At 37.2% G+C, this 12,648-nt stretch overlaps 1 protein-coding gene across 2 annotated transcripts in view; it reads right to left on the bottom strand.

Moving 5' to 3' along the window:
* baiap2l1b (BAR/IMD domain containing adaptor protein 2 like 1b) overlaps window positions 1-11,020 on the bottom strand; it is a 60,574-nt gene extending 49,554 nt beyond the window's left edge. Inside the window, exons 1-3 of one of the 2 annotated variants that reach the window (XM_057860771.1) lie at window positions 10,646-11,020; window positions 4,894-4,969; window positions 4,706-4,792 (exon numbers count right to left, since the gene is read on the bottom strand). In XM_057860771.1, the coding sequence (XP_057716754.1) occupies window positions 4,706-4,792; window positions 4,894-4,969; window positions 10,646-10,696 (214 nt within the window). In that variant the 5' untranslated portion in view covers window positions 10,697-11,020. The remainder of the gene's footprint in view (window positions 1-4,705; window positions 4,793-4,893; window positions 4,970-10,645) is intronic. The other variant, XM_057860770.1, reaches the window with a different exon arrangement.
* Between the last annotated feature and the right edge of the window lie 1,628 nt (window positions 11,021-12,648).

Below are 12,648 nucleotides of genomic sequence, written 5' to 3'. Positions count from 1 at the left end.
GCACTTTTATACAAAAAAATTTCAGATCAGTAAGAAGTAAGGACATAAATATTATGCACTAAAATGCATGTTTATATGATAGTAATTTAATTTTTGCTTGTTAGCAAAAACAAAAACAAAAAAAACCCCAACAACAAAAAATACAAAACAAAAAATATACCGTATTTTTCGGACTATAAGTCGCGTTTTTTTCCATATTTTGGTTGGGGGTGCGACTTATACTCAGGAGCGACTTATGTGTGAAATTATTAACACATTATGATTAGGGCTGTCAAAATTATCGCGTTAACGCGCGGTAATTAATTTTTTAAATTAATCACGTTAAAATATTTGACGCAATTAACGCACATGTCCCGCTCAGAAAGTATTCTGCCTTTTGGTAAGTTTTACAGCAAGGCTTTCTTTTGCTGTCCAACAGCGAACTCTTGTGATCGCTTTGCGACATGGTTTATTATTTTCTTGCCAGTTCATTATGGCTGCACGACGTCTCGGGCTGATAATGTTGTGCTTATATGATCCTTGGACAAGATTTGTCCGTAAGTATGGTTGTTGTAAAGAATGTACATATTATGTTAGTAGGCGAAATGTTATATTTTTTGTATGAGACGCTTTTTGTTTATGTTTAGTGAACCTGTATAGCGTGCTAAGCTAACGTTGTTGCTAATGCAATGCTTGTGTACTTTTATTTTGTAGTTTCACGACGGTCTAAAGAGGACAATGGTTTGAGGCCATTTTATGAATAAATCAGATGAAAAAGGAAGAAGTCTAATTATTAAGGCGTCGTTCACTAGCTGTCTAGCTTTGGAAAAAGTAGACGCTTCGGAGTGAGGACAGCATAAATAGATTTAAATGACTGTAGAGTGAAATGCCCACTACAGTCCTTATGTACCGTATGTTGAATGTATATATCCATCTTGTGTTTTATCTTTCCATTCCAAAATTTTTTTTTACAGAATATATATATAATTTACAGAAAAATATGGCATATTTTATAGATGGTTTGAATTGCGATTAATTGCGATTAATTACGATTAATTAATTTTTAAGCTGTAATTAAGTCGATTAAAAATTTTAATCGTTTGACAGCCCTAATTATGATATAATTTCACGTTATTTTGGTGTTTTGGACTGATGGTTTTGTAAACTTGTTAGCATGCTATAGTTATCTGAATAACTCTTAATAGCTATGGCCACGTTCGCGTTCTGCCTTTGGCAATGTATTATTGACTTTTTTATATTGAAATGGATGCATTTAGTTTGTGGCGCTTTCACGCCCACTTGGGAGCGCACTCGCACTTGTTTACGTGAAGAAGAGCGCTCGCACGCCAGAAGAAGACGGACAGCTACGTAGCTCTGAGTGAGTGAGTGGGCGAGTTAGCGAGAGAGAAACACGGCTGCGAACCTACGTTCATTGTTTATGCTTTTAAAATATCTCTACAGAGGCAACGCCTGCGTGTATCATCTTTTCTGTTGTTGTTGTATGTTTTCCACCCGCGATCGGACACTTAGAGCCAGTTGTGTGGTTGTTTGAACGGTGTGCTAATGCTAGCGAACGCATGCTAACCTGTTACGTTATTGCTGTCATAGTACCTAATTATCATTTATTTACGTTGATGCGAACCTGTTTGCTATCGAGGACCAAATTGATTCAGCAAATTATGCGGACGTCCAGCATTGTCTTTTTGGAGTTCGCTGTATACAGCCAGGACCGAGCAGTAGCGTCCTGGTGAGGACAGTATATTCGCATTTCGTTGTTCATGCACTGTATACACTGCACATTTATACAGCATGTTGTTCTCTATTGTATTTTTATATTAAATTGCCTTTCAAGATGACATATCTGTTCTACGTGTTGGATTTTATCAAGTAAATTTTCCCCAAAAATGCGACTTATACTCCGGTGTGACTTATATATGTTTTTTTTCTCTTTGTTGGGCATTTTATGGCTTGTGCGACTTATACTCAGGTGCGACTTGTAGTCCGAAAAATACGGTAATTGTTTTTTTAAAAAAAAATTTTTTTTACAGAGCATTAAATGTATTGAATCGGATCGAAAATCGTGTCCCCCGTATCAAAAATCGTACCGAATCGTGATTTAACTATCGTTGCATCCCTGTGGAACACCATTGCAGAAGCTATGACGGGAAAAGTTTTCATTTGCCTAAATGCTTAAGTCATTAAGTGCAATTTTTTTTTTTTTTTTTATAGCACATTTTATTTATTCTGTGTTTCTGTGCTGTATCAATATTCAATATTGTTGTTTTTTACTTAAGAGGCATGGTCTATTGTTTTTAGTTGTGATTTCTTAAAGAGTGTTTTTGAATTTAAGAGTAAATATTTATCTCGTTTAAATGGGTGTACTTGATCTATTAATATATACTGTATTCTCACTGTGTTATTGTAAATTGGGTAAAAAAAAAATTGGGGGGGGTCCAATAATATCGCATATCGCAATCATTTATGAAAATAATTATCGTACACTAAAATTTGTTATCGCGACAGGCCTAGCTTTGACACTGGGTTCCTCTGTAAAAGTTTGACTGGTTTACCTGTATGTCAATCAAAAGACAAATCCAATAGCTGCCCTTTGATCATGAAAAATGTAATGGGCACAGCTGCATTAGATAATACCAGACAGTTGGTGTTTTTTTTTTTATTTTTTTAAATCTCCATAATCCTAGATGGTGAGTCAGAGAAAGCTCATTCCTAGCCCGTCATTCAGGGATTAGTGGAGTGTATCCACAGGTTAGGGGTCAGCGTGACTCAGCCAGGAGTTCACGTCAAAGGAAACTTTCAAGATTGAGTTTAGGGCTGCAGCTATTGAACATTTTAGTAATTGAGTATTCTACTGAAAATTTCATCAATTAATCGAATAATTGGATAAAACATTTGTTTTTAGGTAAAGAGCAATTATAAATATATATGAGAAAACAAGACATTTCACCTAATATTGAACCATTTCTAGACAATCAATGTCTTTATTTTAGATGTACATTGTTGAAAATAGCCAACAATTGCATCTCAGATGTGACTTGAAAAAAAAAAAAAATCACTGCTTTCACTCTAAAAACATAATACAGTGGTAACTCTACATACGAAGTTAATTCCAGGCATGAAAATGGGTCAGGAATTAAAAAGGTAAGAAGGGGGTGGAGGAAATATGTTCCGGTACATTTTTACATCATATTATTATTGCCAATCAGATTTTTCATAATGGGTCTCATTTTAAATTTATTCTTAGCGTAGAATCTGAAGTATATGGGATTGCCTGCAGAAATCTGAACATGACATGCTTTTATTTTGAAATGTTCACTGGAAGTACGTTTGCTAAGTCACTAACCGTAAGCTTTCCACTCAGTAAAAAGAAAAAAAAAAATGCAAAAGATTTTTTTCCCTTTTGTTCACATCGCTTGCAAATTCTTTAATCCGGCGAGTTTTCATGTTTGATGTGTCACCTTTTAACCGCAATTTAGCGTTGTGGAGAAAACTGTCAATGTTTTATAGCAGACTAAAGTTGTTAGTACATTGTCTTTTTTTCCATTAGCCTCAATGTAGCAATGGTAATATTTTACAATGTTTAATATAGAACTGTTTCCTTATTTTATATGTCTGAGCTTTAATTCCACGGCGTGTTGATGGCCAATAAACATTTGCAAAAGCTACTGGAGCCTCATATGTAATCAACATGTACGTGTGCCTAGAGCACGAAGCACACGCACGCACATATGTATGCACGCACGCAAGTGGCGATAAATCGCAGCCGGGAAAATTACCGCCCTCATTTTTATTTACCGTGCGATAGTTTGACTTATTGCATATTGCAACAGGCTTAAACGTGATGTCAGCGCATTGTGCCGCATTAAAAGTAGTCCGGGCAAAACGTCATGCTTAGAGGTAGCAAAAATGAACTATTTCTCGAGGTTGAGAAAATTCCTCGATCAATTTTAAAATGGAATTACTGGAATTATTCGAGTAATGGTTTCAGCTCTAACTGAGTTTCAATATTAATATGCACTTTCCTCAAATCTTACCCACCACTCGTTTACTATTACAGATTATGACTGAACAGTGTCACATTATGGAATGTGCAATAGCAATTTTGGATAGTTCCTGCTACGCTAACCAAAAATCAATCAACAAGAATTCAGAATGCTGTACAAAACTATTTAAAAGTGTGTGGTAAATGATTTATTGTTAGGCTGCTGCATCCCCAAAGGTTTGCCAGGAGGCCAGCCAGCTCCCATTGTGTCGCTCTATTTAATTAGCAGTTCCGCAGGGGAGCTGAGAAGCAAACAGTGGATAAATCAAAGTGTTCCATAGGTGACGCAGATATAATTTCCATGTGGGGAGTCCTTCTGGCAAAGCAGCATGTTAGAATTAAACTGAGAAAAAGCCTTACCTGGACTTAAGTGAAACTGTTTTGCTAACTGTCTGTTGTAATCAGTAACTATACTTGCCGCATTACTCAGCACCATTCAGGACATGCTTGATTGAATGTACTTGAGGAAATACTTTCACATAGTACATTCTTAAAAAAAAGAAACCTAACGTTTGTACGGAAGTTGAAATTCCCGACAGTCTTTGATTTCAAACATCAAAAAAATCTATTAATCAGTAGATTAAAATGCATTTTAATCTGGCACTGCAGACTTGAAGGCTTCTGACACCCAAACAACCAATGGAAAAGACTGACGAGAAAACTTACCTAAGTCTCTGGATACGGGAGACACCACTGCGCTCTCCCCAATTTTAGACATGGCATCAAAATATAGTCTTCCTGCCAAGGTCATTGCTAGGGGAAAAATGTCAACTATCAGTATTATGCATGCATACATACACTGCTATTTTGCATTGTAACCCTAGTTTATTTTCAGTGACTCAGGTTCTGCTCACCTGCTACAGATTTCTCGTAGTTCTTCCCCAGGTTGACCAGGTTTCTCAGACCTGGGTTGAACTGGTCCATTACATTCTGAGCAGGCAAGCATGAGAGGAGAAATGTTATAATTATACAACTGAACGTTAGTGTTGTACACTCGAAACCGGTCATGATTCAAAAGCTTTGCATCGCCATATCGAGAGATCGTTATCGTGAGCCTTGTTTCGCATATCGTATCGTGAGCCACCCAGAGGCTCCCAGCCCTAATCTCAGTTGTCGTCTTAATTACAACACTACCTTGAGCCCACATTCTTGTTTTCAACAGACTTGATTCAAACCAATAAGGATGGTTTTGAACAGAAGATGAATAAAGTAGCTGTGCTTATATCTGTAATCATGTCAATTAGCGCAACTTAAGTGCATTTCCTTGTAGGACTCACGCCCAAAGCCAGAATGCAGGAAATGATAAAAACACAAATATTGAGCAAAACGTTTCCACTACCTGTCATCAGTGCGACCACTGTAGATAAAATTCCTTATCGCTCAAAGGTCTGAAATGATTCAGTAAGGCTGAAATGATGTTGAAATGACATTTTTGGGGAATTATTTCAAAAATTTAAAAATTGAGTGAGGTAAAACAAACAGTTTTAAGAAAGGACATGAAAGCACGACACTGTAAATTGAACAGGCACAGAGATTTTTATTTTTTTCTGGGTGTTGTTGGGTCACTTCACCCAGCCCCGCGGCTTTAATTTAAACTGACTTGTGAAATAACACTCCGGATGGATAGTTTTGCAATGTAAACCTCCGTAAAAAGATCAATAATTATTAAACATGCCGTGATTTCTTTGAAACTGCACCAGGAAACTACAAAACCAGTGGAATACCTTCCCTTCTCTATCCGCCATAGATATTATTGACTTTGTGCCATGAAGCAGCACAAGACATTTGTGGCCATATACTAACTAGAGGTGTGCAAAATTTCCGATTCTTAGATTATTCGCGATTCGGCCGTGGAAGATTCGAGAACGATTCACAAACATCGAAATTCCGATTATTGAAATATGCGAAGTAAAGCGGAAGTACACAACACTCAGCGCGCCGCGCGGTCTTCGGGAGGAACGGAGCGAGAATAGCGAAACATCATGCTTCCCATTACCCGGCCCCTCGGGTAATGCCAATGCTCAACTCACGGCTCTAGCTCAACTCATGCAACGAGATAAAAAAACACAACAACATACCTGACTGCTGCCGAAAAGCTACTACAAAGTACATCCATATAAACATGTTACGGTGGATATCATTTATATAGGACTAGATGCAATATAGATTTGGTAGTGTTAGCAGCACATCTACAAAAAGCTAGATGGCGGACGTTATAAACGGCCGCCATCTTAAAGCAGTACACTTCCCTGCAAGGCTGTTGTAGCGAACCTTCCAAGCAAACCAAATTAACTTTTTATCTGAAATCCTCCTAAATCGGTAAAATACTGACTTGAATCTATCTTTAAAATAGTTTTAAAACTTTCAATGTCGAAAGTAGACAAAACGGAAATTATGGAATAACGGGAGCAATTTTAACAAATTTAACGGTTGATTCACAACATTAAATTAATTGAATGTAGTTTAAAGCTGCTGATACAGAATGGGGACTGGAGTTTTTTATTTAATGTTATTTTTTAATATTTGTTTACTGCTATATGTTAACTTGATACTGAAATAGTAGTGTGGTTTAGCCTGAGAGTATTTTTGAACATTTTTGGAACTAATGTACAAAACATTAAAAAAAAAAAAAAGAGAGGAAAAAAAAGGAGGGGGGTGCATCAATAATCGTTTTATAATCGAATCGGAGCCTCTGAATCGTAATCGAATCGTTAGGTGCCCAAAGATTTGCAGCTCTACCATTGACAGTAATAGACCCGATCGATCGGGTCCGATCACGTCATTTTCAAAGTATCGGAATCGGCAAAAAAATATCGGCCATGCCTTTTTTTAATATACATACTGTATATTTTTAATTAAATCATTTTCTAATTGTATTTAACGTTACAGACATAATATGTTAGACTTATCCAGAGTCTTTAGTTTAGGCTTAAGGTAGGGTTATCAAATTTATCCCGATAACGGCGGTAATCAATATTATTGAAAATGTATCACGTTAAAATATTTAATGCAATTAATGTATGCGTTGCATGATCCACTCACGCGTTGTCGCGCTCAATCTGTAATGGTGCCGTTTTACCTATATAGAGAGATAAAAGGCAGCGTAAAATGAGTAGAGTGAATTTTGGCAGCCTTTGGAGCCTTTTATTGATAGGCTAAAGCCTGACAATCCCTCTCCCTACGATTAGAAATATCATGGGAAGCAATGTGCGGATGCAAGGTAGCAATTGATCTTTGTCTTAACACACATTTCCCAATGCAGAGAAGATATATCAGTTGGTAGCACTATGCACAGTCATGGTTCTACTTCCCATCATGCATTTGGGTTGAATGGCTGCAGTATCATTTACTGAAAGCTCAACAAATACACTAGATGGCAATATTTAGTCACAATATACAAAGTCACAATTCTTTCTATCCGTGGATCCCTCTCACAGAAAAAATGTTAATAATGTAAATGCCATCTTGAGGATTTATTGTCATAATAAACAAATACAGTACTTATGTACTGTATGTTGAATGTATATATTCGTCCGAGTTTTATCCATTTTTTTCTTAATGCATTGGCAAAATGTATATGATCGGGAAAAATTATCGGGAATGATTGAAATTGAATCGGGAGCAAAAAAAAAAAAGCAATAGGATCGGGAAATATCGGGATCGGCAGATACTCAAACTAAAACGACCGGGATTGGATCGGGAGCAAAAAAACATGATCGGAACAACCCTAATAGACGTCCAATCATACAGTGGGGCAAATAAGTATTTAGTCAACCACTAATTGTGCAAGTTCTCCCACTTGAAAATATTAGAGAGGCCTGTAATTGTCAACATGGGTAAACCTCGACCATGAGAGCTTTGAGTACCTTGAGAGGTAGAAAAGCGCTATACAAGTATAACACCATTTACCATTTAATATAACAAGGGTCGCGATGCAGAAATTGCAGACATCAAGGAGTAGTCGAGATTTTCATTTTCATATATTTACCCTTTTAAACATTTTTTCCCCCAATATTTCTTTGCTTGGATCGATTATTTATCATCTACAATATTGGTGAAAATGCGACAGTACCGAAAAAAATACAATTAAGCGGTAGTTATGAGGTAGATCTCCACAACTTCTTTTACAGACGCTAATTTTTTCATTGTGACGTAATTTGTTTAAAAGTTTAAAATATACGAGTGAATAATTTTTTAAAGTCGTATTTTTTCCAAAAAAAGTAAATATTATACATCGATTAATGATTCTAAGCTAAAAATGACAGACATGACAGACATTTCGAATAATAAATATAAATACTTCTTTTTATGGCTAGGTTGAAACAAAAGCCGTTGCGCGACATCTGTAATCGGGGGTTTCCAGGGTAAAACAGACAAATTAAAAATTGTTTGGGGGCTTAAAGAGCATACGACACGAGAAAAAAAGTCTTAAATGGCATTATTATGTGAATTAGAATCATATTTTGAGACGATTCGACTATATACAACAATTTAGCAAAGCACAGATGACGAGAAATTAGTCTTTTAATCTGCCGGTTAGCCACGCCTACCATTAGAGGGCTTTAGTGTCCCCAACAGGTGGATGACGTCAGCGGTAGACTGGGCTCATCGGTTTTACTATTCAGCCCATTGAGGGGGAATTATTCAGAACGAGGAAAACGCGACGAAGAGAGCCGCAAAATGTCATTGTTTCAGTCTCTCTACTCCAATATTTTTACAGGATATTCTTTTTATCCAAGTATTTTTCCCCAATAGCTATATAAATGGCTTGAGAATTACCAGTCAGCCCGTCGAGGGGGAACTATTCACAACGAGGAAAACACGACGAAGAGAGCAGCATAATGTCATTGTTTCTGTCTCTTTACTTCAATATTTTCACAGGATATTCATTTTATCCAAGTATTTTCCCCAATTGCTAAATAAATGGCATGGTCATGACAAATAACAGTCTTGTGCTGAATGGAATATGAAATAATAAAAATGCATTTATTCAGGACGACATGGCAAAATTACTCCATAATGGTCAAAACTGTCGACTTCACCTTTACTGTCGCACCTCCCGAACGATATTTTATGACACCTAAATCGGACATATGTCATTTCCCTTCCCCGGCTTCGGAGAATGTAAACAAACCAGAAGGCGTGACAGTTAGCCGACATGCTAACCCGAACCGAGTGATGTTTCAAAGTCTTCGAAGCGGAAAATCACACATAACTATCCTGGATTATTTGACATGACGACCCGGTTGTCGATTGTCTTCGCGGATCGGCAAACCGCCTGGCGGAGAGCAATTTAGAGTTCGTTCCCCGGAGGAGGGTGGCTGGAGTTGTTGTGCAGCTAACGTGCTGCTGCTAATGAGCATTGGGAGAGCTTTTTACATGCCTATCAATGATCAAACGTAAGTAGTCCTTCATTTAAAGGAAGTTTGTAGTGTTTACTTTGTAATCGCTGTATTCGTATTTGACATAATACAAAACAAGCTGTTTACTCACTTCCTCGTAAGTCCAATGGTCCCACAGTAAATATCCACGGTGAATGGGAACCTTTTGAAACTCCAAAAAGGCGCATACGCCTCTCCCACATACAGAATGATTTTTCTGCAGCCGTTTGGCTGGCGTGATGCGAAAAATAAACGTATTAATCTGCAAAATCAGCTGAATCCTTCGTCCTCATACACAACAGTACACTGTAGCATGAAGAGGACGTCTTCTACCGTACACGTCACAGCGCCCTCCTCCTCAATACAAGACCGAAGCCGGAAGTCACTCATTTTCATGGCGCGGGATTAAAAAAACTAAATAAAAATAGCGATCGCTTCCACACACATCCAAGCGGCCCATATCATTCAGGGGCATAAAATACCGCGTGTATTATGAAATAAACATGCTTTTTCGTGTCCCAGGCACTTTAATGCCCCATGAATATGCTATGGCAGCATATAAACATATTGTTCTATCAAACACAACAGTTCTTTTGGCTTAAAGTATAGCAGTTTGTTTTAAAGAGGGATGAAAGAGCAGAAACTGCTTTTTCAGCCTTGTATGTGTTTTCCGCCATATCCATCTTGCCTCTTTGGTCCACGGGTGGTTTTGGCTAAGCAAAGCAAATGACCGTCTAAGGTGCTAGTCACATGATCTTTTTGAAAAATAATTTTAACCCATTATAAAAAGATCTTATTTTATTCATGTCATTCATTTTTGTTGTTTGTTTTATTGCATTATAACTTTTACAGACAATATTTTACCGGGAAACTCTTAATTTTAAAATCATATATAGGAAAGTCAATTACATGCAATGACACTTTTCGGCCACCGGGGGGGGCGCTTATGGCTCTCGGCCTCAATATCGATTAAAAAAAAATTCTAAAAGTCGATTCTCAGCCATCTGTTTCATGGTAACACCCACAATCGTTGTGCAATTAGGTTAAAGATGACTAAAGTCAATGTCATTCCATGATGCTGATGAATCAAAGCCAGTTAAAGTATGAACTTAGGCATTTTTACAAGCTGAATTCATATTTTCGAGCACATTTTGTGAGCGAAATGAGTGGGTTCAAGCTAGTGTGGGCACACCTGTTACTTCCCAGGCGGGCAGTACCTACCTACCTTGTATGTACTTTCGGTAAGCTTGTTCACCTCCTCCGCGCTCCTCGACATTTTTAAAATCCCTTAGGACAAAGATGGAGAGTGGGGGGAGAAAAAAAGGACGTTGGAAGATGTCCACCCTCAGTCGAGAATCCCAAAAAAAGAGAAGGTGCGTGCTGGGGAGAAAACCTACGGCCGCGAAGTCCTCATAGCTCACAGTAGAAGCAAAACGCGCTCATATGGAGTAAAAGAAACAATAATAATCATAATAAAATGATTTTTAAAAAAATATTTCCAGGGACGGTTGTGTTGTGTTGCCACGCAGAGAATGAAAACTGCTGTCAAACTTGTTGCAGGTTGGCGAGTTTACAGGAGGGGAGGAGAGCGCTGGAAGTAAAAGTTTCGCAAGGAAGTGCATACTGTTCCGGTATCGTTTTCCAAAATAATACAATTTTCTGTTAATATTAATGACATTAAAATTCCTAAATAGAAATCAACTTGTTTCTCTCTTCCTGTTGGCTCTTTAAATAGTGAGATAAAGCAAAATTTAAACACCAATGAGTAGATATCGTTACAATTTGAATGAAAAAAAGACACCTTCATAATTAGCTGGGTTAACAGGAAACTCTTACATTCTTACCCTCTTATTAGAAATTATGATGAAACTAAAATAAATATTTGAAAAAAAAAAAAAAAAAAAAACATCGTCAAAGTTGCTCTTAATAAAGAGAATTCTGCTTTTGCAGCGAAGGCATTACTTCCGTTTTGTGACGTGTTTGTTCTTATTATCTACGCAGCAGGTGTACAACATTCAAAGTGGCGGTAATGCAGGGGGGGAAAAAAGTGGAACCGCGCGCTCCCTGCAGGTAACTTAACGCAATCACCAAAGTTTTACGTTCTAAAAACTTCTACAAAAGATTTTGGCAAAATTGTAACTCCCACTTTTCAGCCGGGGTGAATACAAGTTCTATGCAGTAATCCAATGCAGCCATTTCAATTTCAATTTTATTAATTATACTCATTTCCATTCCTAACAGTATCAATAATAAGTCTGTTCTACCACTAGATGTCACTAAACACCCACAGAGCTCGACAAGATCAACCCATTTACAAAATGATGTTTTATGAATACTGACGTGATTTGAATGAGTTTTGAATCCTGAACGTTTACCGCTGAATGCGCATGTTCAAAGCATTATACAAGCATCACCTATTTGATGTTCCACCTTAGGAGCCCTCCCTGCTGAGAAATGACACTACAAAAGTAAATAAAATCTCATGGGCCTCGACATGAATGTGCAGCAAAGCATTTCACATCTCCAAAGACGTTGAATGCATATTCATTTGTTCAGAGGAACCTTTGATTACACTTTAAAGTACAAATATTTCCAAATTGCAACTACAAAGCGCAATTCCTTCTGGAATTGAGTAATAATAGTACCTGGATATTGCACCCAAGAATATGAAACAAAAATAAAACTAAATGTTTAAAATAATATGAATTTAATGGTAATATTTTAACATATAACCAGGTGCGATCAAAGAATCAATATCTTCAGCTACATCATGATTACTAAGGTTTTAACAGTGACTTTTGTTATACTTGTACAGTTGTGGTCAAAAGTTAACATACACTTGTGAAGAACATAATGTCATGGCTCTGTTGAGTTTCCAGTTATTTCTACAACTCTGATTTTTCTCTGATAGAGTGATTGGAACAGATACTTCTTTGTCACAAAAAACATTCATGAAGTTTGGTTCTTTTATGACTTTATTATGGGTGAACAGAAAAAAAGTGATCAAATCTGCTGGGTCAAAAATATACATACAGCAGCGCTAATATTTGGTAACATGTCCCTTGGCCATTTTCACTTCTATTAGGCGCTTTTGGTAGCCATCCACAAGCTTCTGGTTGAATCTTTGACCACTCCTCTTGACGGAATTGGTGCAGTTCAGTTAAATTTGATGGCTTTCTGACATGGACTTGTTTCTTCAGCATTGTCCACAAGTTCTCAATGGGGTTT

This window comes from Corythoichthys intestinalis, chromosome 16 (assembly GCF_030265065.1).
Source record: "Corythoichthys intestinalis isolate RoL2023-P3 chromosome 16, ASM3026506v1, whole genome shotgun sequence".
Lineage (NCBI taxonomy): Eukaryota > Metazoa > Chordata > Actinopteri > Syngnathiformes > Syngnathidae > Corythoichthys > Corythoichthys intestinalis.
This window is presented reverse-complemented; position numbering and strand designations above follow the sequence as displayed.